We start from the raw sequence: 25,629 nt of genomic DNA on the forward strand, positions 1-25,629 counted from the left end.
GAGTTTTAACAAAAATGAACTAAGAGCTTTATTGACATCACAGTACATTCAAGAATAAGTTTAAGAACATTACAGCTGAAAGAGAATGGCATGTTTATAGTCTTATTATGCACTATTTTTTGAAAAAAGTGTAATACAAAGAAATCCTATTAAGTAACTTGGAGCAGCATTTCGAAAAAGTACACCTATTTACAGATTTTAAAAAAAAGATTCTCGTTTCACCTACACAGCCACAATGTGCCTCTATAATGAGACAAGCCCTTAAAACTCATGGAATTTGTTAAAACATCATGGCATTCTTGCCACATCATTCCTCAGCGCTTACGACGGGGAGGGGTTGTCGATCTGCAAAAAAAAAAAGGGAAAAGACAAAAATTTAAAAATAAAAATGTATTTTGAACTAAAAATTTGCAATTTTCAATAAATACTATTATATAGGATTTCTAATATTATTTAAACTATGATCATTTATCAAGTACCAAACTGACGTTATTAAAGAGAGAGAGAAAGGACACTTTCAACTTTGAACAAATTCAGTCAAAAAATTAAAAAAAAAAAAAAAAATCAGACAAAATACTTTAAAAAGTATACTACCTTGATCGGGACTTAGACTTGTGTTTGCGGCTTGCCTTCTTACCAGACCTTTGAGATTTCTCCACGGATCGCGATCGACTATGCTTAGGCTTCTTAGCCTTCTTTTCTTTGCTACTTCCTGGAGATTCAGAACTGCTCCTTGCACTAGAGTCAGAGCCTGAATGCTTCTTACTGTCTTTGGCAGCACTTTTCTTACTGTCTTGTCTAGAATCGTGCCTTATGATTTTAACAGATATGGAACCACTTCTCGAGAACGTTCTTTCACTTTCCCTTTTCCTCTTTAACCTGTCGTCCTGACTACTGAACTTAAAATCTTTTTCTTCCCTTTTCTGTTTCTCTTTTCTTTTATCCTGTTCGCGCTCTCTTTCTTTGTCTTTCTTTTTCCTATCTTTGTCTACGCTCCGACTCCTCTCCTTTTTCCTCTCTTGTTCTTTAGCCTCACCTTTATGCTTATGACTGCTCCCACTAAGATTTCCACGCTGGTCCTCAATTTTACGCCTATCTCGACTCCTACTGCGACTGGAACGATTGGTCCGTCTATCCCTGGAGCGACTTCTACTTCTACGCCTCTCTCGGGAAGGACTCCGATTTCGCCGTCTTTCTCTTTCAATGCTACTCCTATTAGACCGCCTCCTGTCTCTAATCTTCACTCTAGCCCTGTTGCTCTCGATTTTAATTCGGCGAGAGTAGCTTCTACTCCTGCTACGTCTAGCTTTAACTGTTGGAGATCTACTTCTACTATGTCTCTTTTTTCTTTTAGGAGAAGACGACCGAGAAGAAGAGTGACTACTACCTGAGCTAGAGCTGTAAGAAGAACTAGAGACAGTACTACTAGTACTGCTAGTTCTGCTATTGCTGCTGGAACTACTGCTGGAGCTTTCTGATCTACTCCTTTCTTGTTTCTCTTTTTCTTTATGGTCTTTTTTTGGTTCTAAAATGGATGTCATTTCATTTGGAGTTCTTTTCTTTTCATTAACCACATCACCATCTGCTTCTCTTGTTTCTAGAAGTGATAAACTATTTTGCTCTTTGTGAATAAACTCATTCATCTCCTTTGTAACCCTTTCTGTCTGTTGCTTTTCTTCTGAAACAAAAAAGACAAAAAAAAATTGGATGTAAAACCAAAAATTGCTACACTATTAAATTTTAAGCTACTAGACTAACAATCAGGGTACAAAATTAGGATACAAATCACACAATTCGAAATTTTCTAGTAGCCACATTAATCAGGCAAAAAGAAATGAGTAGAACTAATTTAAAAATATTATTAACCCAGTAGGTCAAAATTATTATTTTAAAATGCAAATAATTTAAAAAATAAGATTTTTGTTTCAAGTACAATGTTCAAAATCTAATGTGTATTTTATACCTACAGCACATTTCAATGTGAGCTAGCAACATTTCAAATACTCATATGTAGTTGGCTAATATTTTGTACAGTGAAGCATAATCAAAATGAGTTATCAAAATATAGAGATGCACAGGCAGAAAGATTTTCCTTTTGTTGAATTATATAGCAACTTAAAGGTAAAAATGGAAACATTAAGTGCTAAGTCTTAATTACATTTGAAGCTGCCCAAATGAGATTTTATAAGAGCAGAAATTCTATGCATTCTTTCATTTTTTCCTATTATATAATTATACATTATAATTTTTAATAAAAAAAAACTTGTAGTCTTTAATTATCCCTAAATATTCTAGCTACTTTTCAACTGTACTACAAATGTATCTCCTTCATTTCGAAAGTCATTATTTCACTTCGACAATCCTACTAAGAAAGCAAAGTAGCCTGTTAAATAGCTGGGCCTATAGCCTCCAGGATGAATGGTATCTAATACAAAACAAACAAACAAAACTGTGAATGGTCTCAGTTGCAACACATATTACTTATAATCTAGCCTTAACTCTGTCCTCTGATGTTTAGGTTGATAAAAACAATAATAAAAAAAAACCAACCAGGGGTGGTGCCCAACTCCTGTTATCCCATACTGAGAAGGCTGAGGCAGGAGGCTCACCAAGATTTTGAGGCCAACCTGTGGGCTACAGCAAGTTCAAGACCAGCCTGAATTATATAGCAAAACCCTGTTTCCAAAAACCAAAAACAAAACCAGCAAAGCAAAAACATGCTACACTTGACAAAATTATCTAAAATTAGATAAAATTAGATAATCTAAAAGATGCACCTTCCATCTGTTTATCATGTAGTAGCTGCTGTTCTTTTTCTTTTCTCCAAAAAGCTTCCTGTTTTTGCCGGATTCGGTGCCGTAATTCTTCGTCATCAGTGTCAGATGACTCAGAGCCTCTGTCACTCCGCTCATCTTCACTGTCTCCTGATCCGTAACCACCCAGTCCACCTGTGTGCGTAAAGCTTAGTCTATTATACGAAAATACTGCACTGTCCATTAAAAACTTTTTAAGGTCTGAGAAGAAAGCTCATTTCTTTTTTCATTGCCTTTTCCCGAAAGAATGTATGTTCGGGGTGGGGAGAAGTATACTTTCAAATGCTTACCGAGTTCAAAGAACTCTCAGACAGTAGTCACCTACTGCATTATTGTTTCTGGAATATTTCACGCATTTCTCCCCATTAAGTAACCATGAAAATGGCTCACTGGTACAGAACTGTTACGATACTGAAACTACTCCCCACCCTGAAGAGATCCAAATGTTACTAACAAAATCATATGGGCATTTTATTCTACCTACAATCTGGTTCCTCACAAAAATTAATATGAAACGAGGATATGGAAAAGGCAAATTCAAGCTTTAGAGCCTTGATAATATATCATGCAAATAGTAAATTATGAACACATCACTACTGTTACACTGTAGTAAGATAAACCCTCTCCTCTGTTAAAACTCAACTTACTACAACACAATTCATATGAAAGTCATTAAAATTAGTGGATAAGTAAGTCCCTACAGCATGTACGCAGTAATTCCCAAAGTGAAGTTAGGTACTGTCATAGCTAAATTATGACCTGTTAAGTACAAACTATCGCTACCTGGCCTTTTGTCTAACATCAAGTACAAACTACATCATATATATATAAAATATACGTATTGGAGCAACTGATGAAGAAATCCTCCACTCACCTTGCCCCAATAATCTATGAAATAGTCATCACATTTATAATAGTCCCACTGTGAATGCTTTAGTTAAGAAATGTAAACCGTGTTTACCCCTGAGAGTAGGTTTCTTAAACTGAGTAGGAATAGTGCAATTTCAAACAGAGCACGTAGAAAGACAGGTAAGTGTGACTTTCCCTTTAGGCCCTCTCCAAAGTAAGGAGAACACTTACCGAGTCCAGTTAGGGAAGCCAGTGCACTGGACTGTGCCAGCTGTTTTGCAGGAGCTTTGTATCACATCAACAACAGGAACAACATGTTAACACAAATAGCCACGATTTCATAGTCATGAGAGTCTACGGGGTATTGTTAAATCTACTACTATTGCTGCTTTTTGGGGGGAGAGAAGAAACATTAAAAACATAACATTCATTTTAAACCAGTATCATGTCTGGCTTTGAAACTATAATTCTGATGTGAGCTGAAATTGTTTATAATGAGGAAAAATGTTGACTAGTATATATCTGTATTTCTGCTTCTGAGTAATAGCACAGATTTTTGTTTTAATGTTTTTAGTGTTATTAAAACCATGCCGAAGGATTGGAAATTACTTGCTTCTGTAAGAATTTTAACAGTGAAAACTCTGAAGGTTCTTAAACCAACACCAATACCATGGCATCTACTAAAAAAAAAGTCAGGTGAAATAAATTGAACACTAGGAATGTTCTGTAATATACTCTACTAGACAGTACCATGACTGCTAACCTGTGCTGTCAGATAAAAAAAAAAAAAAATCTGTGTTGTTTTAATACAGTGTCTACAAATCTAATGTTTCCCAAAGAGTTAAAACATGCAAGAGGAGAATGTTTAAATAACTGATAGTAATCCAAAGGATAACAAAAAAGTCCAAGAATCAATGAAATCAAAACTCCCCCAGAAAAGCAAAACCAAGAAAAACCACAATATACCTTTCGTTGCTTTCCGATGTGTGTCTTTGGCTATATAATAAATTTCTTCATCTGTGACATCCAGAAGAATTTCAGTCAGAAGCATTTTTGTCAGCAACATCTAAGGAGTAACAAGTTTATATACTGTTTCTAATTTAGTTACTAATATAGTTTAATGCAAAGTCAGCTCATGCAACATTCTGAGATCAGGATCAGCCAAGTGAAGGAAGAGAATCTTAAAATTATTCTAAAACATCAGAACTTGAAAAAAAACTCAAAATAACAGAGTTCAAAGAAAAAAAATCAATCTTCCCATGCAGATACTGAATTTTTATTTTAGACTAAAATGTAGAAAGTTTTTATTAATAAAAAATTCTGTAAGTGTAAGTAGCTTTTCAGTTAATATTTATAAGTAGTACAATACTAGTTTAAGCTTAAAAATCTGAAGGGTAAAAAAATAAGATGTTATTCCATTTTGCCAAATGAAGTCCTTTTATTCCTCACTGCTCTAACATACTTGTAAACAATAACAGCATCCTTAAAAGTAGACGTTAATATAAAATGGCGTATTCTAGATTTGATATAAGAGCTGGATTCCTGGCCTAGCTATCAACAACTGTTTGAAATGTACTTGTAGGCCTTTCACTTCTCTGTGCTCAACAGCTTATGAGGTATACAGAATCAGTATCTAAAGATCACTAGTCTTTCAGTATGGGAAATGTACCACGATATATATGTATTTTTGGCTTTTGAGACAGAGTCTCAATATGCAGTTGAGGCTAGCCTTGATCTTAACTTTGTAGCTCAGGCTGGTCTCAAACTTGCAACAATTCTACTGCCTCAGCTTCCCATACAATATATTCCTAGTTTCATACAGTGACAATATACCTTATAAGTAATAAAGGTTTTAAGAAAACTTACAATGAAGCAACATTCCTAACTGTGCTCAACATCAATGTTTCCTAAACTTAGAGTGGTACAGTGTACCTTGGTTCATGAAACCAATTTTTCTCTCCACAATTCTAGTCACAAACCCAACTGGACAATAACCAAACAAAATTTCTCCATAAGGACAACACTGTACCTAACCACTGAATTTGATTTGGTTCACATTCAACACAGTGTGCAACCAGATTCGTGAAAAGAATTAAATTCACAAACCAAGGCACCAGGTTAAATGTTGACCTTACAGGGAAATTTGACTTGGTTCTCATCAAATCACTATATTTAATTCTTCTAATCTTTCTCATTATTTTTACTTTAAATCAATAAATGTTCTTGGGCCTCACACCGTAAAATTCTAATTCAATCACTGGTGTTAAGAAACAGCTTTAAAAAGGAAAATGTGATTATAAATCTATAAAAATGTGAATGCCTTTGCAATATGACCAGAAGGAGAGAAAATACAATGAAGAAAAAAGAAAGAAAAAACTAAAAGAAATGGGCTTCATAATAACTCATAGGCTGTGATTTTGTATTAACCATTTAGTGGATTTTTCCAGGGGAGAATGTTGCTATCTGAATTTTATGGACATACTTTGCCTAGGAAATCTACATGTGGATAAATATTCTTTAACTGTTTTGATTTCTTGGTTTAAACGTTTTAGATAACCAATCAACAATTTAAAAAATTACAAAAAACCGCCAGGCACAATGGCATTGCCTATAATCTTTGTACCCAGGAGGCTGAGGAAGGAGGTTTTCTTTGAACATCCAAGACCCTGTCTCAAACAAACAAACAAAAGCAAAGATATTTTACTGCCCGAGACAGAAACTTCACACTCTACCATCTGATACTCTTTCTCTTCTTCAGTCATCTCCGGCTCACTCTGCTCTTCCTGAGGAACTGGAGACGGGCTTCTGGTGACTTTCCCACTGCTGGCAGCCTCGGTGTTTTCTGGGTCTTCATCTTCTTCATCACTGTCCTATAAAAATAGAACAGCTCAAATGGATGTTTAGAATATAAAATTCCTACCTGAATTATCAAAAATTTAAAACCTCAAATAAAAGTTGACTCAATAAAAATAAAAAAGTGCAATTTCTGTCAAAATTACATTTTTTCCCCAGTCTTTCTTTTTCTGGTGCTGGGGGCTGAAACCCAGGAACTCAAAGGTATTAAACACATGCTCTTTCACTGACTATACTTCTGGCCCCTAAATTATATTTATTACAGATTTCATTTGATAATTTCAAGAATAACCTTGGAAGAAATACAAAATTACAAAAGGGTTTATGAAATTCAATTTTTTTCTATTTTCTTTTCTCATTAGTCAATTTTGATCTCATTTTGTAAACAACCAACAAAAATCAAGCCCACAGAGAGATTTCATTAACCTATTCATTATACATGATGGTCTTTAAGTAAGTGGTTTATAGAATTTTGGAAAAATGGGCCAGGCATGTTATTCAGTGTAACTTTTAAGCTGTGATGTAATGTGAAAAATTTCCGAAAGTCACTTCTAAGATCTCAGACTGCCTGAATGGACAGATGAAAACTTAGGTCTACTTCAGACTGAGGAAATATCTCTGTCTTTGAAACATGTGTTCTATGGTCATTCCTAGCAATCCTAAGAAAATGGCCTTGGAGGAAGACTCATTTCCTTTCCTGCACTCTGACCAGCAATGTGGCTGCTGTATCAGCCAGAACCCCACTATTCCTGAACAATAAATTCCTAAAGCACTCATGCCATCCAACTGATGAGTAAAGATTTAAACATTTAAAACAGTGACTTTCATTACTCATGTCAAAAATTATTGCATTCTTCTCTATTATCATTTAACATAGTTTTGCTTTATATAAACTACCATGAGGGAGTCAGCTACACCACAAAAAAAAACAAATTCTTTATAAAGGTAACACACATTCAGAATCCTACAGAGTATCTCCACCCTCAGCACACATACTCATAAACATAAACTCAATATATTTACCGCAGATTATCTCAGGAACATTAGCATTTTTCTGCAGTCTAAAATGTCCACTTCAATAACCTTTATACAGAGTTTTGTAACAAAATATTTTACTTACAAATTTACTTCTCTGAGGTAAACGAGGGCCATCGCCTCCTTCAGCATCTTCTGTGGCCTTCTTTTCTTTTTTGGACAATTGTGAACGTTGTTGTTCCATCCTTTCTTTCTCTAATTTCTTTTGCTTCTCACGTTCCATTTTTTCAAGACCTTCACGGATCCAAGCTGGAAGAGTCCTGCGTTTTACTGCATCTGTTTCATACAGGAAAAAACAAAAAAGAATTCCTTATTACTGATTCTGTACAAATTTTTCTGAATAAAAACAAATAGACAACACTCATCACACAGTGTGCTTTCTTTAAAATCATCCCTTTTGACAAAATGTAGGGACAAGTTCTAATGCTTTGTCTGTCAGGACACAATAAAAGCACACTGAACTGTCATTATTCAATCTTTATAAAAGCCCCCAGGGATCAAGCTGTTATGGCAGTCTTTTGTAGATGATGAAATGGACATTCAGATAGTGATGTGCCCGAGGTGAAAGTAAATGGTGCCATGGGCTGATACAGAGCCAAATTCTTATTTAAAAAACAAAAAAACCACTTCCTAAAATAAGAACACAGAGCAAAGCCAAAAGCACAAGTCTGTTTTCACACTAAAAAGTCATTTAGTAAATAGTTAACAAAAATAAAAAAACAGTAAGCTGGAATTTCTCTAAACTGTAAAAAGGAAAGACTGCAATGGGCAAGCTGGCATACACCTGTGATGCCAGGACTGGGAGGCTAAGGCAGAAGGACCTAATTGGAGGCCAGCCAAGGGCATATGCGAGTTCAAAGACAGCCTGGAACACAGAACAAGAACTTGTCTCACCAAACGAACAAACTCACTCCTCAATAGCAGCTATAACAAGCATCTATTCAGAAGCAAGTAAGAAAGACTTAAATCTCTAGTTCACTGGATGATTTACAAGTTTCTAAACAAAGTGGTACATATATGTGACTTGCTACAGACAAAAACTTATTTAAAAATTAAAATTTTCTGCCAAATACTTATGAAAGGGAAATAATAAAAGGAAAACTACTCTAGCAACAGTTTACTGAACTGTTAGTTGCTGTTACTAACAGATTAACTGAAGGTGAAACAGAGACAGAGAACATTTAGACTTTGAGAAGGGCAAATAATCTGCCTAATGTACTAAAATTTCAACACTGCAGAGTATACAAAAATACTGGTCACTGAAAACATGTATTTCATCACAAAATTTAGAGCTTATAATAAAAAGATTTCAAAACACACTTTGGTTAAGTACAGTATCTTTTTGTAACTTTATGACTATAAAATGACAGGTTTCACAACGCAGTCTGGCCTTGAACTCACGGTGATCCTACCTCACCCGCCCAAGTGCTGGGAATACAGGCATGTGCCACCGTGTCCAGCTTCTACAACAGGGTTTTAATGTATCAACTTTTAATATATCAAGGCATTAGAACAATTTACAAAAATATGACATCCTTTTTTAAAGATAAATCATGCCAACTGTAGTTCACCAAACTTAAATAGCTACCAATTTGTGGAGGTTCCTGCTTCACAGGAAGTGCAATAGGTGACCTCTGCCGATCCCTGAATGAAGATGGCCTTTCTCTTCGGTTCTGGGGAGGCGCTGGAGGTCCTGGAGGTCCTGGTTGCCAATAAGGAGGATGAAATCCACCTTGCGGTGGACCAAAAGCAGCCCCATGCTGAAAGAGTATTGCATTTTATTTTTCTTCAATTTAATACAATATACTCTGGGACACACGTGTGTTATGAAGTGGGACAGTAGAAATCCATGTGTGCAGCAAATCCAAGAATTCCATGATTCTAATAAGCACGAATATTTCTGTAGCCCCAAGAACCTAGGCTTAAGACTGACTTTCTGCCTGTATAAAGTGCAAAGTCTTCTGAAAGCCAGCTGATACACTACTTTCAAGAAATAGACTATGTGTGTATAAATACATGTATATACATATATACACATCTCTATATACATATATACACATACAAATGTGTATATATGTATATTATATATTAATAAACTCTTTCATTGTGAATTTGTTTAAAAATTATCCTCACTTCCACCAAGACAAATAAATATTTTTTGTTTGGGGTAATTTTTTTATTCTCAGTTTTTGAGACAGGGTCTCAGTTCTGTAGTTCAGGTTGGCCTTGAACTCCTGGTGATCCTCCTGCCTCAGCCTCCCAAGTGCTGGGATTACAGACATGTGCCACCATGCCCGGCTAAGAACTGTTTGCTGTTGATTGCAATTTCCTACTTCTAGTGAATTTAAGTTATTTTTATATTCTTGCATGATATATTTATTAATAAGAAAGTTACTGAAATATTATTAGTAACTACTTTTTGCTATTTTCAGAGGCTTTTCTAAGGACAGCTGCCTCGAGAGCTTTGTCTTGTTAGCATGGCATCCACCAAGCAAAACTCGGGTAAGTACAATCATCCTATCATTACATTTTTTTGTGAATGAAATAAAACTGCTATATGTATTCCAAGTGTGAGCACACAAGTATCTGAATATGTACTAACTAAAGAATTACTATCTCAAGGTGACTGTATTATCAAATTTATCTCTGAATTATTTCAAAATTTTTAATTTTGACAATTCAATTTATAAAATAACAACTGCAGTAGGTATTTCAAAATGACATTTAATTCCATAATTTTAGGGTAGAGCCTTACAGAGTGGATTAAGACAATAAAGCCCCATATTTTATTACTAATCTCCATAGAGTTCTATGTCCCTAAGAATGGACTGGATGTTACAAAGGAAATCATGTACAATTCCATTAACATGCCATGTCAGAATGGAAAAAATAACACTAGAAAAAGTCATTATTCCATACAGCAAGAGCAACTGCAGTTAGAAAGATCACCTGTGTTTGTATTTTCTTTGTGTCTTACCCTTAATCTTTTATTGATAATGTATTCAACTAATATGTATTTTCTAAACTTTAACATTAAAATCTATCATTTTGAAATTAGAAAATATAGCATATAGCTTTTGAACTTATACATTTTTCATTATGTACAAAAATTTCCTAAGAAATCTTTTGTACCATTTTCCTAATCAAAAATCTCATGATTTTAATACTCAAAAACTGATAAATTTTTTGCAACTCTGTATGTGCTTATCTGTACAATTCTGAGAAGTGAAAACACGTATCTTAGGTATTCTTGATGAGACACTTCCAAAGAATGGATTACGTGCACATCTACGGTATTAAAGCAACAAAATATCTTTCACCTGATAGTCAAACTGGTTCACTGGCCCCACTGCAAAATTATCGGGTGGTCCACCAAAGTTGTGATTGTTCTGGTTAAATATATGCCTGTTGTCAGGGGCAAATTCCCCACTGTCCTGACTGTTGCTGTCTTCAGAAGGAGGAACAATGTCCACTGGGCCTGGTGTTGGTGGCATCCATGGCTGATCTGGAGGGGGGTGTGGGGGTTGCTGATGCATTCCCCATTCTATTTAGGATTTAGGCATAAAAACATTCAACAGGGGGTTATAATAAATCAACACAAATTTCAAGATCTCAAGAAAGCTGTATTTTTCAGAGAAGAAACAGATGTTAAAGAACTTATAACTTAAGTCAAATTTCTTTTATATATCTTAAAAATAAGCAATTAACTAAAGTATCTTACAAATAATTCAAAGGAATTAATGCCACTCTACACACTAAATAAGCAGAAAAATAAACATACATTATTTTTAATGAATGTAACAAAATCCAAAACAACTTTTTTGAATTTTTCTATTTTTGTTCAATAAAATAACACAATAAAAATACCTCAAAACCTTATATAAATTCTTTCTTCCATGAACACATTTATCCTCACAACATCCCTGTGAGGTAGGGAAAAATCATTTATTAATTTTGCTGATTTCAGGAAAAGAAACTAAGGCACAAAAAGATTAAATAACTTGCGAGGGTCACAAAGAGTAGAAAGGGGATGGGTATGGCTGGGATATCAAGATAAGTCATTTATAAACCTGAATTCTGGGAACTAAAACATCTTCAAACTTGAGGAAATTTGAATTTTAAGAAACTAATTCACAATATACAAGATCGAAATATCTGTTATTCTTTTAAAGTGATGTTTAGGAGTTCCAGCCTGTATTTTCCATCCTATTTTATAGTTACATAAAAAATAATTATTAATAGGAAAAGGACTATGACTTCACTGTAAGCATACCAAATGCAAAATTCCTTTTTACTGTCAAATACTTACTAAAAAATAGTATATAAGCCCCAAAGAACTAAATTGGTATGTAGGAATCTAAATTATATTATGTTAAAAAAAAAAAAAAAAAAAAAAACTTATGGAAGATCTTTACTATCTGAAAAAAAAGGGTAGAAAAAGGTAGGTGGATCATAGAGGCAGAGTCTATCTGACAGATTTGTCACAGAGGCACAACTCTCCTTTAACTGGAGGCTACATATGTTTTACTCTGCCAGTGCTGCTTCTGAAAAGGCCAGAGGTTACAAGAGAGAAAAACAAGGCTCTCTTTCCCAGGTGCCAAGTGCAGTTTCCAGTGGTCCCCAGCCCCTATCAGGCCTAGGAATGAAGAATCAAGGAAAGAGTAAACTAAGTGCCTCAATGCTAACACTCTATTTTAACCACAAAATATCAAGGTCAGATCAAGATTGCCTACTCTTCACTGAGTATTAACTTCAAGAAGCCTTAAAACAGGCAATAATCAAGTAAATTCACTATTAACTTTCATTTTATTTTAAAAATCATCCTAATATTTAGAAAACAAACAACGAACCTGATTGCCACATTCTGTTAAAGTTCGACTCTCCTTGAAAATTCCCGTGATTATTAGGACCAGACTCCATTGTAGGCATATCTTGGCCATTTGGCATCATTCCTGGTGGTTGTTCTACTATGCTTTGCTGTCCGGATGCTTCTCTCTGGGCAATCCAAGCTTGAGCCAATGCAGCCCAGTCAATCTGGCCTAATGGAAATTAACGCAGAACTCATTATCCAGAATGTAGAAATTCAATGAATACTATTTCTGTGTGAAACAGGCATATTAGTTTTTTTGTTGTTGTTGTTACACCTGAAAGCTTAGGAAATAGTTCATATTCAGGCTACAATATAAATTACTTAAAAATTTTCAGAAAAGCATTCCACAAAAACACTCAACCCATTTCTAATATTAACTCATACGTAATTTATGCCCTGTATCTTACTGAGTTTTTAAAAAGTCACCCCCCCCCTTTAAACCACCATAAAAATAAACTCAATCACTTCCTTCTTTTTCCGGGACTACCGCTGAGTGCACAGAACCCAAACTGGCGCTGGCGCTGGCGCCCGCCCCTCCTGCCCCGCCTCAGGGCCGCCCGCCTCTGCGCTCCCCTTTGCCAACCCAAACCTGGCTCCTTATGCTTTCTTTTCAGCCACCCTTTTCACAAAGTTCACTGTCCCTACCATTTAGAAAGTTTTCTATTTTTCCCCTCCAAACAACTCTAACATCTCAAGATCTGAATCATTAATAAACCAAATAGAATGTACATTTTTATTCATATCTCAGTTTATTAAAAATAGATGTCATATTTTTATGAAATATAAAACTGGCATAACACAGCTGGAGTTCAACTTGGCAATGTGTATCAAAATTTTCCCAATCTGCAACTGTGACTTAGCAAACCTACCTCTTATATTAAGAAAATTGACAAATAAATAATGCATATAAAGAGTAAAAAGCTAAAAATCAAATATCCAAAAGTGGGTTTAATTGTAGACACAACTGCTATGTAACTAAATTTAAAAAGAAATACCATCAGATTACTCAGTAAAGGCCGAGCACCAATAAGTGATCATACTGTCTAGGGAGCTTCCTATAATCTTTTTTTCTACCTTATTCATGCTTGAAGTATTTACTGTACAGTAAAAGAAATCTTAAGGAGATGCAACACAGCACACAGGTGAATACAATCTAAGATTCAGAATTAACAATGAAGTATGTTCCATTTAAAAAATTTTATACTTTAGAAAAACACACTAAATTGCAAAAATGTGTAGTAGTTTTCTATCCTTTGAGGAAGTCTTCCAAATAAAATGTATTTCTTACCACAGAAGCCATGTATGGCAAAGCTACTTATGGCGAGGATTACGTTCTGACCACACAAGACCCAATGCACCACCCCTAACAGTGTCACCATCTGTCCGCCACCATCTCACATGCCCACCCCCACCCCCACCCCCTTCCGATTCAGCTCCTTACTTGGATCCTGCTGGTGCTGGAAGGACTGCATCCACTGCTGTTGGTTCAAGGGCCACTGCTGCCACGGCTGTCCTCCTTGATCCCACATATTTTCTTTAAAAATGTATCAAGTTTCTATCTTTAATAAATTAAACACAATTTTAAAGTTACAGAGCAGCTTCTTCACTTCTCCAATGTCACGTATCAGAAATGATTATATGATACATTAAAGTGATGAGAGCTCTAAAATTCTGGCCAACATGTTGCCAGAAGCACTACAATTTTTAGGTTGGTAAATAAGAGAAAACTTTACATTAATACTGATGTTGTAATCAACATAGCAAAATGAAATTTCAAAATTTAGGTATTTTTTCCTTTAAAGACAAGTGGCTTCTCCAAACTTCCTCAGGCCTAAGCGTTTAAACTGCCACCCTCATCTTTCCTCAACCCCCGATAAATAGTGAAAGTCCAGTTTCATTTCCACAGGAGAAGACGAAAGAAAAGAGTCTAGGTCCAGGAAGGCGTGCGACCAGCCTTCCTATCCCGCATCTGCTGGCTCTCTGTATTCCCTCCCCAAACTGTTTCCAAAACTCCTGTGTTTGGTGAGATGCTGATTTGAATGATGAGGCTCTCGCCAATCTCCTTACAGCTACATTTAAACAAATCCTCTTTCCTTTTTACCAAAATAAATTGCCTCTCGTTAGCAGCAAAAAATAAACCTGAGCACAGGTAACTACGTAACCCATAACAATGTCAATAGTTTGGTGGCAAGTACAGTTCTAACCAATTAAATTACAATTCTGAAAATCTAGATTGCAAAAAAAAAGTGATGTACTGTCTCCCAACCACGACTCCTTTAAAAGAACAAGCAAATTGCTCTAGCTGATGAAGAAAAGTTCTTCATTGCAAGTTCAGTGGCAACTTGGTTCACAAACACTTTTATTGGCAAATAATTTGGTTTACAAACACAGGTATTTGGCAAAACTGTGCTTTTGTTTGCAATCTCTGCATTAAGTGAAGAACAGAGATGCCCCTCTTTTCCAGAATCATAAAATGAATTAAGTTCGTGAACCAGAGATACCACTGTAATTACAGCTAATAAATTCAATATTGCCAAATCTAATAACTGATTCCAGAAATCACAGAAGAAAAGTTGGTAAGAAATTAGAAATTCCAAAGTTTCCAAAATAACATCCACAGATTACATGATGTCTATGAGATACAGTATTATGTTACTAGAACCACTGAATATTCTGCTCCAAAATGTTCTGCTGAATCCAACTGAGCTTCCAATGTAAAAAAACACAAGACAGTAAAGGAACATTATAAACAACTTTAGAAAAAATAACCACACAAAGCAAGAAAGTGAGATACTCTACCGGAGCTGTCAAATAACAAGAAGGGGAAGGTGGGTACTGTTCTGTAAACAAGTCTGAAAACTTTTATTAAAAGAAAAGCTTCAAAGTCCCCCAAGTCTAATATCTTTGTCCTTATGAAACACTGACATATAATCCTGTTGATGAGCCAGTGGCACATGTGGTCAGCATGATGGATTTCTTTTTGTCAGCAGCACTGGGGATTGAACTTAGTGCCTTCATACACGCTACATCCCTAGCCCTTTAAAATTTTAAGACAGCGTTTCACGAAATCACTAGCTTAACTTTCAGTTCTTCTGCCTGTCTGGCTATTTCTTCTTTATTTCTGTACCCCAAGGCTTAATATACAGAAGGCATTCGATAAATGTTTATTAAATGAATCTTGCTAGATTGGCCCTTTCCTCTACTCTAAAAACAAGACAAAAGTACACCTTAGTATTACAAATTCACAAAAAGAAAGAAAGCCAGATAAGAAAGCAAAGACATGCACTCTAATGGACAACCGGGCTACTGATACTCAGACCTTCAGGAGTTTACAACTCCAGTCCTCCAGGTAATCTCTGATTGTCGTCACAGTTCTGTCAGTGGTAGATCAGATTTCTCACCTGAAGAACACTGTGAATTAGGAGAAGTGCTATTTTTCTGCTACTTGGGTCTACTTGTAGGTCAAATGTACTCATCTTCTGGCTGCACTAACATAGTCTATTACAACAGTGTCATTAGAATATGGCAGCACTGCACCACAAGTGCGGTAATAGCTGGAACTAGGTATCAGCTCCCAGCTAAATACACTGCTTTTTGTAATCTGTCTTTAGTGTCTCTTTGTCCCTTCTCCAATTTCCCGACTACAGCTTTTAAAACCTCTAAAGCTAAAACATCAGAAAAATAACAACTACAATTAACACTCAGAGAAATAAATGAATGAATGAATGAATGAATAGAAAACATCAAAAAAAAAAAAAAAAAAAAAAAAACAACTGCTATTTCCACTAACTTCAGAGGCTCACCTTCTGTTTAAAATTTAGGCTGATTGAGACTACAGCTTGAAAGCATAACAGCAAGATTTATGCCCTAAAGGAGAAAGAAAAAAAAAGCATGTGGTCATATATAAAGATAAAAAAATCTTACAAATAAATGCAACATTAAAATGTGCATTTTCAAATTAACATGTAAGTTTACTTCTATTAATTTTATAATGGGACATAAAGGTTAAGGAAAAGAGCTACAGCAGAAATGAAATGGCAAATATTTTTAGGCATTTTAGCATTGTGTTTTAATTTTCAAAATACTTATTTGGAAAACTCTGACAATTCAGAAGTGTCAAACAACTTAGAAAATGAGGAAACAAGGATTATACATTTGGAAAGATTTTACCTGCCTAGTATTAAACTTAAGTGGTATAAGATAACAATAAACATTAAATCAGATTCTCCAAGGAATTCTGTTTAGAAATCAGCATTAGAAGGCCAGGTTCAGTAGCACACACCTATAATCCCAGCACGTGGGAGACTGAGGCAGTGGGGTGGCTGAGAGTGAGGCCAGTCTAAGCTACATGGTGAGTTTACAGCCAGCCTGCTCTGTAGCCAGACCCCGTCTAAGAAAAACCAAAAGGAAAAAAAACAAACCAGAAACTAGCATTCAAAGACAAAAATGTATCCTTGCAATGCTTTTTCTTTCTTTTAGATTAACAGCTTCCTAAAGGTGACAGACCGATATAAATTGTATCTCTTTATCCTCCAAGAGATACATACAGGATGGCATCTACCCTGCCAGCATGAAACAAAGAGCAAACGAGTCACTCAGTGGTGATAAGCTCCTCTGCTTACTTTTACAGGTAAAAGAGAAGGAAGCAGTGGACCTAGACTTATCAGAACTAATGAGCTGGCCTAAACCTGGCTTTGCTATGCTTTCCAAATTTTTATCAGCAGGCCAGTGCCTGGGTTCTTCTCTCATTTAAATTAAAAACTTATACCATGCAGACATTACCACCAGCTCTACACGATGCCTACTGGAGTTGTAAACAGTAACCTACTTCAAATGATTAAATAATGTGTCAGCGTGTACTGACTCTTATCATTGCCAATACATAAATTTAAGTTTCCAAAACCACTACAAAGTTGCCTTTTCTAAGTCATATTTCATTATTGCCATGGACAACTTGTTCAATTTTCCTGGTCACCACTTTCCACCCTGACCTCAGAGCAAAGCTCTCTGGTTTTTAGCTATCTCATTTACTAGTTGTGTAAAGATGAGCAATTATTCTCTAATCCTTGAAGTTCCTAACAGTAGTGTCTACATCAGTGTTATTGTGAGAAACAAACGAAAACTCAGCAAAAGACTCTCCGACTACCGGTGGTTAATACATTACCAGTGCTTATTCAGTCCTATTTCTGGTGGCAGTTTTACAACTGTGAGTGTTTAAAGCGGGAGGGAACAGGGAAGTAGCTCAGTGCTACAAAGCCTGTCTAGCAAGTAAAAGGCCCTGCCGTCTAACCCCAACACCACCACTCAAAACAGGTGGATAAAGCCAACTGTGCTTCTCCAGAAGCAATTTAAAACTTGCCCAATATTTCACCTTATTTTTAGAAGGACTCTTTAGTTTTAAATTTGCCTTCCCATTCTTACTTTTCATGAAATCATAGGTTTAAGCTTTCACTGTTTATTATTTCTTAAAACCAGGCTTAGTAGTGCATGAAAAGAAAGGAGCAAGTGCAAGTTGAATACTTGGGCAGCTGAATGGACAACCCTCCCCGCCAAACAAATCCTCATGCATTCCCATGCACAGCAGTTTTATTTGCATATTTCTATGAGTCTTACTTGTACTGCCTGCAGTCATTTTTCTATATATTTAAATCACACACTAACTACAGCTGTTTTCTTTTTTCTTTTGTCTTTTTCCTTTTTATCGATCGAACTCACGGCTGCCTGCTTTCAAGGCAGGTGCTAATGCCGCTGAGCTAAACCCCCAGCCCCAACTACAGCTGTTTTCTAAAACGTCTTTCCCAACATGTTTTATGGGAGCTACTATTCAAACATAGTGTTTGGTACATGTAAGAAAAATACAGAAAAAGATGTGAAATTACAAGAAGCAGAATAGAATTCTAAAAACAGCAAAGAAAGTGACAATAAGTGTCAAGGAAGACTGGGCAAGTCATTTGACCTGTTTCATTTTCTTGTATGATTTAAAGTTAATTTCTACAATGTATTCTAAAAGTGGTACCTCCAGTCATGAAAATTAAGTTAGTATTATGCCAACGCTTGTAGAAAAAGAACAAATTCTGGTTAAGAGTTGGTGTGACCCTGGTACCGATAAAAAGGAAAAAGACAAAAAAAAAAAAAAAAAAAAGAGAGAGAGAAATTGGTGTGAAACTAGAATTATTCACATACCTATACAAACTTTTATGTTTTAACCCATTTCAACCCAGCACAGCACTCAATGATACTTTCATAAATCTTTTTTTTTTATTGGTACCAGTTTCAAATTCATGACTGCCCACTTGCAAGGCAGGCACTTAAGCCACTGAGCTAAATCCCCAGCCCCTAGACCCACATTTTTAACTAAAGAACAAGATGTAAGTGATCAGTGGCAAAGATTCAGAAATTCTTTTCTTCCTTATTTTTATCACAAAATTTCCACTACTAGCAAACTTAACTAATCCAAAATTTAGAAAACAAAAAGATTATGAAGGCACACCAGAGGCAGGAGATCCCTCTCTGTGAAACTGGTTCCAGGATCCCTGAGGATATTAAAATCTGAGGACTCCCAATTTCATTATATAAACTCTTAGTATTTGCATACAGAAGACCGGTAAACAACTTCCAAAGCCCAATGCACTGTAAATGTTACATAAACAGTTGTTGCACTATATTCTTTAAATGGGGACAGGAGGAAAACTGGGTGTGGCGGTATATCCCTGTAATCCCAGCATTTGGGAAGCTGAAGCAGAACTGCCTCAAATTCCAGGCCAGCGTGCACTATCTAGTGAGTTTAGGATCAGCCTAAAATACATAGCAAGACTGTGTCCTAAAAAAAACAAAATACTGAATGAATGAATGAGCGACTACAGGAGAAAAAGTATGTATAAGTTTAGTATAGATGCGAAGTTTTTCCCATATATTTCCCATTCACAGTTGGATGAGTATATGAATGTGGAGCCCGATGACAGGGAAGGTGAACTGTGCTTTTAAATTCATTGTAGTTTTGCTGCTGTTGTTTTATGACACTGAGAACTGAACCCAAAGCCTTCAAAAGCTGGGGAAGCTCCCTACCAGAGCTATACTTCCAGCCCAACTACAGCTCAATGAATAACATAATCTTATACCATTAAAAATGACATTTACATACCGGTTTAATAATGATTTGGAAAATATTGGTAACAAAGATATTCAAATATATTTTCACACTTTTTAAAATATAAGTTACAGATGATATAGTTCAAGTAGAGTATATACTTAATTTTGGAGTAAATATTAAATTTTTGTGTCTTTGTCTTGGCTCAGACAAGAATTTTCTTGACAGCAGGGAAATACAATTATTTGAATTCTCCACCATGCTTTGCTCATATTAAGTGATCAAATATTTCAACGGAATGCATTAATATTGAACCATAAAAATAACATTCTCTACTACTACTGTCACTTTATAACATCAAAAGCTGATTCAAATATATTCATTCTTCCTTGAGAGCCACGGGCTCTGCTTTTCAAGGCTGGAGAAGTGTGATCACTGATGAGTCAGGGTGCAAGGTTTTCCTGAATACATACTTCCCTTCATGAGCTCAGATTGAAATTTCCTTGGAAAACAACTCGGATCAGGAAGAACAGAAAGACCAATAGCCAAGGCTTGCATCAAATCATCAAAACTATCACACTGCTTGAAAAATATTAACACTAATATTATAGTGCATTATAGCAGCAGTATTATAAACTGATTTATGCCTCTCCCCCAAATAAGTTGAAGTACTAACCCCTGATTCCTGTGAATGGGAAATAATCTCTAGAAATGTATTCAAATTTACATGAAGTCATACTGTACTTGATTAGGTGAGACCTAACCAAATGACTGGTGTTCTTTTAAGAAAGAAGACAAAATGTCTATAGTGCCAGGTTGGACTGGGGTATATAAACTCCACTGATACTGCACATGCTTTAGTATATATGAAATATTCTATAACCTATTGCTCAAAAGCGATACAGTATTCAAAAAGTATGGGCGGAATTGAGTATTTTTGTTATAAATAACCCTCCCACTGAAAACAAGAAAACTAAAAAAAGGCAAAGAGAAGGTCTAAAGCTACATCCTATTAATAACAAGCACATCTAAGAATGTAGAATTTTGTTCTAGTATTATTCTGCAATAAAGACTTGGAGCTCCTTTGAGAAATAGCTGATTCTAGCGTTGGGGCCAGAAATATAAAATGATGAATCTGGACCATCTCAGTTCCAGGAAGAAACTGCTATTAAAAAAAAACAAACAAACAAACAAAAAAAAAAAAAAACAGCTAACTGCATATAAAAGGCAAACAGATTTCCAAATAAACGACAGAAATACTCCAGACTAAAGGAGAAGGGGCAGAACTCTCTTTTTCTTAAGGATGTTTATGCAAAAAGAACCTCCCTCCAAGGAGTACAGCATGGAAAGAGGAGGGGGAACCTTCAAGTGGAAAAACCTGACAAACATTGCCTTGGGCGTGACCAAAGTATCAAACTGTTTGAGGTTAGGCTGACAGTATGTAACCTTTGTAGCAAGTGATCAAAAGGACACTTTTCCTCTTGTCATTGTCCTCCCTAAATCATGAAATCTATTTCAATCAGGAGAAAGAATCTGGCAGATTACAGTAAGAGGGGACACTACAATATACCTAATATTGTTTTAAAATGTCAAGGTCACCAGGCATAATGGTGCACACCTGTAATCCCAGTACTTCCAAAAGCTGGAGGAGGGGGATCACAAGTGTGTCCAGCCTGGGAAATTCAGGGGGACCCTGTTTCAAAACAATTTTTAAAAAAGCTGGTGATGTTGGTTGATGCAAAGGCCCCTCGGTTCAATCCCCAGTATGAAAGAGAAAAAAAAAAATCAAGGTCACAGCATTTGGGTTTGGTAGGGTTGTCATAACAAAGTAACAAGACTAGGTCAAGCAAGGGGAAATTATTTAACTATAGTTCTGGAGGCTAGAAGGCCCTGCATCAGCTTCTGCAGAATTAGTTGCATCTGAGGCCTCCTCTCCTTGGGGTATAGATGGTATTATCTGCTTCTGAATTCATTCTGATTCTCTCATTCATTCCTTCCTCCTAAGGTTCTGGGGGACTGAGCTACATCCCCCCCCACCACCACTCCTTGTTTTTTTTGTTTGTTTTTGTAGGAGGAGAATGTCTTTTAATTTTATTTATATATTTAGGGCTTTTTGAGACAGGGTCTCACTATGCAATTCAGGCTGGCCTGAGCTCACTTCTTAAACCAGGCTGGTCTAAATCCTCCTGCCTCAGTCTCCTAAGCTAGGATCATACGTGTGTACCACCACACCTGGTTAAATATTTTTGTTAGTACATGATCACAGCTTTATAATTATTATATTCATCGTGGAATGTTGGTACATGTGCGTAACAAATCTTAATTCTTTCTTGTCCCTTTCCCCTATCTATTTCTTAGGATCTTGCTGAACTGCTTAAAGTGGGTTCAAACTTGCGATTTTCCAACCTCCCCCTCCCATACTGCTGGAATCAGAGGTGTGTACCACCACGCCTGGTGACTTCTAATTTCTGCTAATAAAGACACAAATCATATTGAATAAATCCATCTTAATGATCTCAATTAACCTCTTTAAAGACCCTCTCAATTTGGTTAAAAGAGTTTAGGACTTCAACATATGAATTTCGGAAGGACACAAGTCCATAACAGACATCAAAACAAGAAAAACCTGAGAAACATAGTCCAAAAAGCCCAAAGCAAATAACAAGTAAATATAATGGGGAACGTGGCATCCCACATAGCATAAGCAAAGAAAAAGAAATTTTAGGTACAAACTAAGGAAACAGGAATCAACTATGGACTTCAGTTAATAATTTATCAATTTTGCTCCATTAATTATAACAAAAATACACTGATGCATGTTAGTAAGTGAAGAGGTAGGGGAGGGCACTTATGGTATGTACTTTCCACTCAATTCACCTGTGAAATAAAACCTGTTCTAAATTATAAATTATCAATACAGATTTTTAAAACTATAGAACTTCTCAAGAACACCTTAGAAAAAACTGAGTTACTGTTAGTCTCCCAAAAGCCTCTTAACCATTTACAAAACTATCCCACTAGTAAAATCTTTACTGTTCTCTTTTGCTTTTGCATTGGTATACTCAAATGAATTCTACGCTTATTTTATTCGGAGTTAGTGTGAGAAAAAATACGGAAGGACTGAGATCTTAAATGTGAATGTTAATTTAACAATTTTACTCATGATCAAAATTTGTCTAGTACTCAATCGGTTTACATGAGAATACTACTCACTATAGGACAAAGCTACTAAAATATTGAACGCTACCTGTCACCTTTACGAAGCTTAACACACAATGTTCATCACTGAATAAGAACGCATGAAAAAAAAAAAAAAAAAAAAACTACAGAACCTAATCACAGCCAACAGCATTCAGCCGCGCTGGCCGCGCCTGCGTAGTGAAAGCTGCATGGGTCTAAACTCCAGGTCCCGGTCCCGGCCTCCTCCTCTGGGCTGCACACCCCTCCCTAAAAGAGTTGCTTCTGCGCACGCGCACTACTTAACGGCCGGCCAAGAGTCCAACAATTAATTAGTCCCATGTCTTGAGAGAGGAAACTTTTAAAAGAGCCGTAAAGGCTCGCCTTAGTAAGAAGACTTGCTTTTCACCAAGAGCACTGCTCTGATCCACAAGCGAACGCTGCTGCTTTAAGGGTATAAGGTTCCAGCTCTCGAACCAAACAGCGTACGCAGCCTGTTAAAGTGATGCTACGTCGCCACAAAAACTAAAAAGGTTATACTCCGGCAAGTGCCCACGTGCAATTGTTCTTCATCACTTACCTATCCTCGTTCAGGAACACTGCTGTCGCCTCCGTTCTTCCAATACCTCTCCAATCCTTTCGATGCTTCCACTTCTACGAACAAGACAAGATGGCGCCCGAGTAGTCTCACCCGGAAGTGAATACTAATAACATCCGCTCGTCATCTGAAGCCATAGTAGCTCTCATCCCGGTTTGTGAACACGTGACTATCGAGTTGTCGAGCTCCGGCGCCATTTTTGTTATGGGCAAATCCACCTTGCCTTTACAATTCAACTTTCCTAGGTGTTACGTCTTAATGTGTGTGGGCGCCGTACGGGACAAACTTTCATCTTTATAACGGGCTGGAAACCCAGAGCGGAGGTGTTCTACGTAGAGCGCGCCTTCAAATTCTCTAATAACAGGACCCTTCAAGAGGCGAAGAACGCTCCCGCTTCAGAAAAGGGTGTGAGTTTGCCTTGCCCCTCTGAGATTATGGAGGAGCCCCAGATTGAAACCAGTCGACCCCGGCTAGTAACTGGGCGCCACCGGAAGAGCGGTTCAGGCAGGGGCTCCGCGTCTGCAGCACGCCAGACTTCTTTAGCTGCACATCGCTGAGTGTTCAGAAAAACATGTGCGGGAGGCCAGTCTGGGTCGGCAGCGAAAGCTGACCTTGGCTGCCTGGCAGCCTTGGGTCTTTGTTAATTTAAAAACATCGCGCCCCCTCGTGGGCACATTGGCGCAGAGAAACTTAAACCTCAGTCTCTGTGATCTTTAGAAAAAAGTGGCGGGAGGCTTAGTTCTCATCTAGCTCCTTTGCCTTAACTACGAAATGGCTTCCCTAAACGCATATGCAGTGCAGTTCGTCGGAAAGAAAACTTTGATTGTAGTGTTTTAATATGTATCAAAAGTGCCAATTTCTAAGCCAGAAGCTTCAGGTTACAAACTTACAAGAAAAAAATGTTCAACAGTACAGTATTTCTTAGCTAAAGCTGGGGAAGCACTATTGCAAAGTAAACTTTTGTGTGATTAGGAGTGCACTTACAATTTTAAATCCTGGCCGGGCATGGTGGCACAATGCCTGTAAGCCCAACACTCGGGAGGCTGAGGCAGAAAATCGTTGCAAATTCGAGACCAGCCAGGACTACGAAATGAGTTCAAGGCCAGCCTGAAGTACATAATGAGACCTTGTCTCAAAAAGACAAAAAAAATCGAATGAAAAGCGTAAAATGAAAAACAAAGGTTGGTTGACAGCCATAGAAAACTAACATTGGAACCTAGAAACATAGTTCTTCACATTAAGCATAAGTGAAACACTGGATGTAATTGTTACTCAAAATCTGGAGGATAATAATGGATTTCTAGTTAGGGGAGTAGCTGAAAAGCACATTAGAGTGTGGTAGATGCTGCTGGATACATTTTAGTAAGGTATTATGAAAAAGAGTAAACTAGGCATGATAATTGTATTCTCAGGTGCTTGGCAGGAAGATCAGCCTCGGCAGCAAGACCCCAAATGAACAACGAGAGGGAGGAAAAGCAAAAAACAAAGAGTAGAGCTCAGGGAAAAAAAAAAAAAAAGAAAGACTGTGAGATTCAAAACAGCAAACAGGACCGTAACTGTGAACCTGACAGAGTCAGGCGTTTCAAGTTCAACTCCTTGAAAAAGGAGGATATAAACTTGAAATAATTTTTAAGTGGCAAAAATAATAGTTAAAATTAACTTTGTAGTAAGTTTCATTATTTTATTTATTTTAGCACTGGGAATCAAACTCTTGCCAGGCAGGCATTCATGCCACTGAGCTGTATCCCTGGCCACAGATTTTGTAATTGAAGGTTTAGACTCGTGTCTATTTTGGGAAATTTTTCAATGGATTTAGGATGTGGAACCTTTTTTCCCCCTCACTTGAAGAAAAAAAATGCATAGGGGTGGAAATACGATTACATGTATATGTATCTCCTGTCGAAGCTTACAAACTCAACTTCCTGCATGAAGTCAGGAAGTATGAAGAAAAGAAAGCAAAGCAAATACAATTACCTATTCAAGTGCTCCATATCTTTAGACTATACATCTGTGGAGTCAACCAACCCAAGCACAGATAGAAAACATTAGGAAAAAAAAAAACTCTGCACTGAATATTACAGACCTTTTAAAAGACTACAACTGTTTACATAGCATTTTTATTCTTGTAGGTATTCTAAGTAACCCAGAAATGATTTAAAATGTGAAGATGAATGTGTGTAGGTTACATACAAATTACAGGCCACTATGTTAATATGGGGCTTTATCCTCAGATTTTGGTATTTTTGTGGGGGGGGGGTTGTCCTGGAATCAGTCCCCAGTGTATACTGAAGGACAATGTATCATTAATCCAAGAACTGTGTATTTCAGAAAACTCTGGTAGGGATGC

General features: G+C 36.6%; 1 protein-coding gene across 6 annotated transcripts; it reads right to left on the minus strand.

Moving 5' to 3' along the window:
* Positions 1-3: 3 nt before the first annotated feature.
* On the minus strand, positions 4-23,423 carry Pnisr (PNN interacting serine and arginine rich protein). 6 transcript variants are annotated; one of them, XM_063233286.1, is made up of 13 exons: positions 23,265-23,422; positions 16,224-16,287; positions 13,862-13,975; positions 12,401-12,589; positions 10,871-11,094; positions 9,139-9,310; positions 7,636-7,826; positions 6,395-6,532; positions 4,629-4,728; positions 3,894-3,947; positions 2,778-2,948; positions 595-1,678; positions 4-345 (listed from the first exon to the last, which is right to left on the minus strand). In XM_063233286.1, the coding sequence occupies exons 3-13, from the start codon at positions 13,947-13,949 to the stop codon at positions 315-317; spliced, it is 2,442 nt and encodes an 813-aa protein (XP_063089356.1). In that variant the 5' UTR covers positions 13,950-13,975; positions 16,224-16,287; positions 23,265-23,422; the 3' UTR covers positions 4-314. The 6 variants fall into 6 exon arrangements, with proteins under 6 accessions (XP_063089356.1, XP_013005485.1, XP_063089358.1 ...); XM_013150031.3 differs by having other exon boundaries at positions 13,862-13,979; XM_063233288.1 differs by lacking the exon at positions 3,894-3,947 and having other exon boundaries at positions 13,862-13,979.
* Between the last annotated feature and the right edge of the window lie 2,206 nt (positions 23,424-25,629).

Source organism: Cavia porcellus, unplaced genomic scaffold (assembly GCF_034190915.1).
Source record: "Cavia porcellus strain 051 isolate PalLab524CR breed Dunkin Hartley unplaced genomic scaffold, mCavPor4.1 scaffold_22, whole genome shotgun sequence".
NCBI classification, from domain to species: Eukaryota; Metazoa; Chordata; class Mammalia; order Rodentia; family Caviidae; genus Cavia; species Cavia porcellus.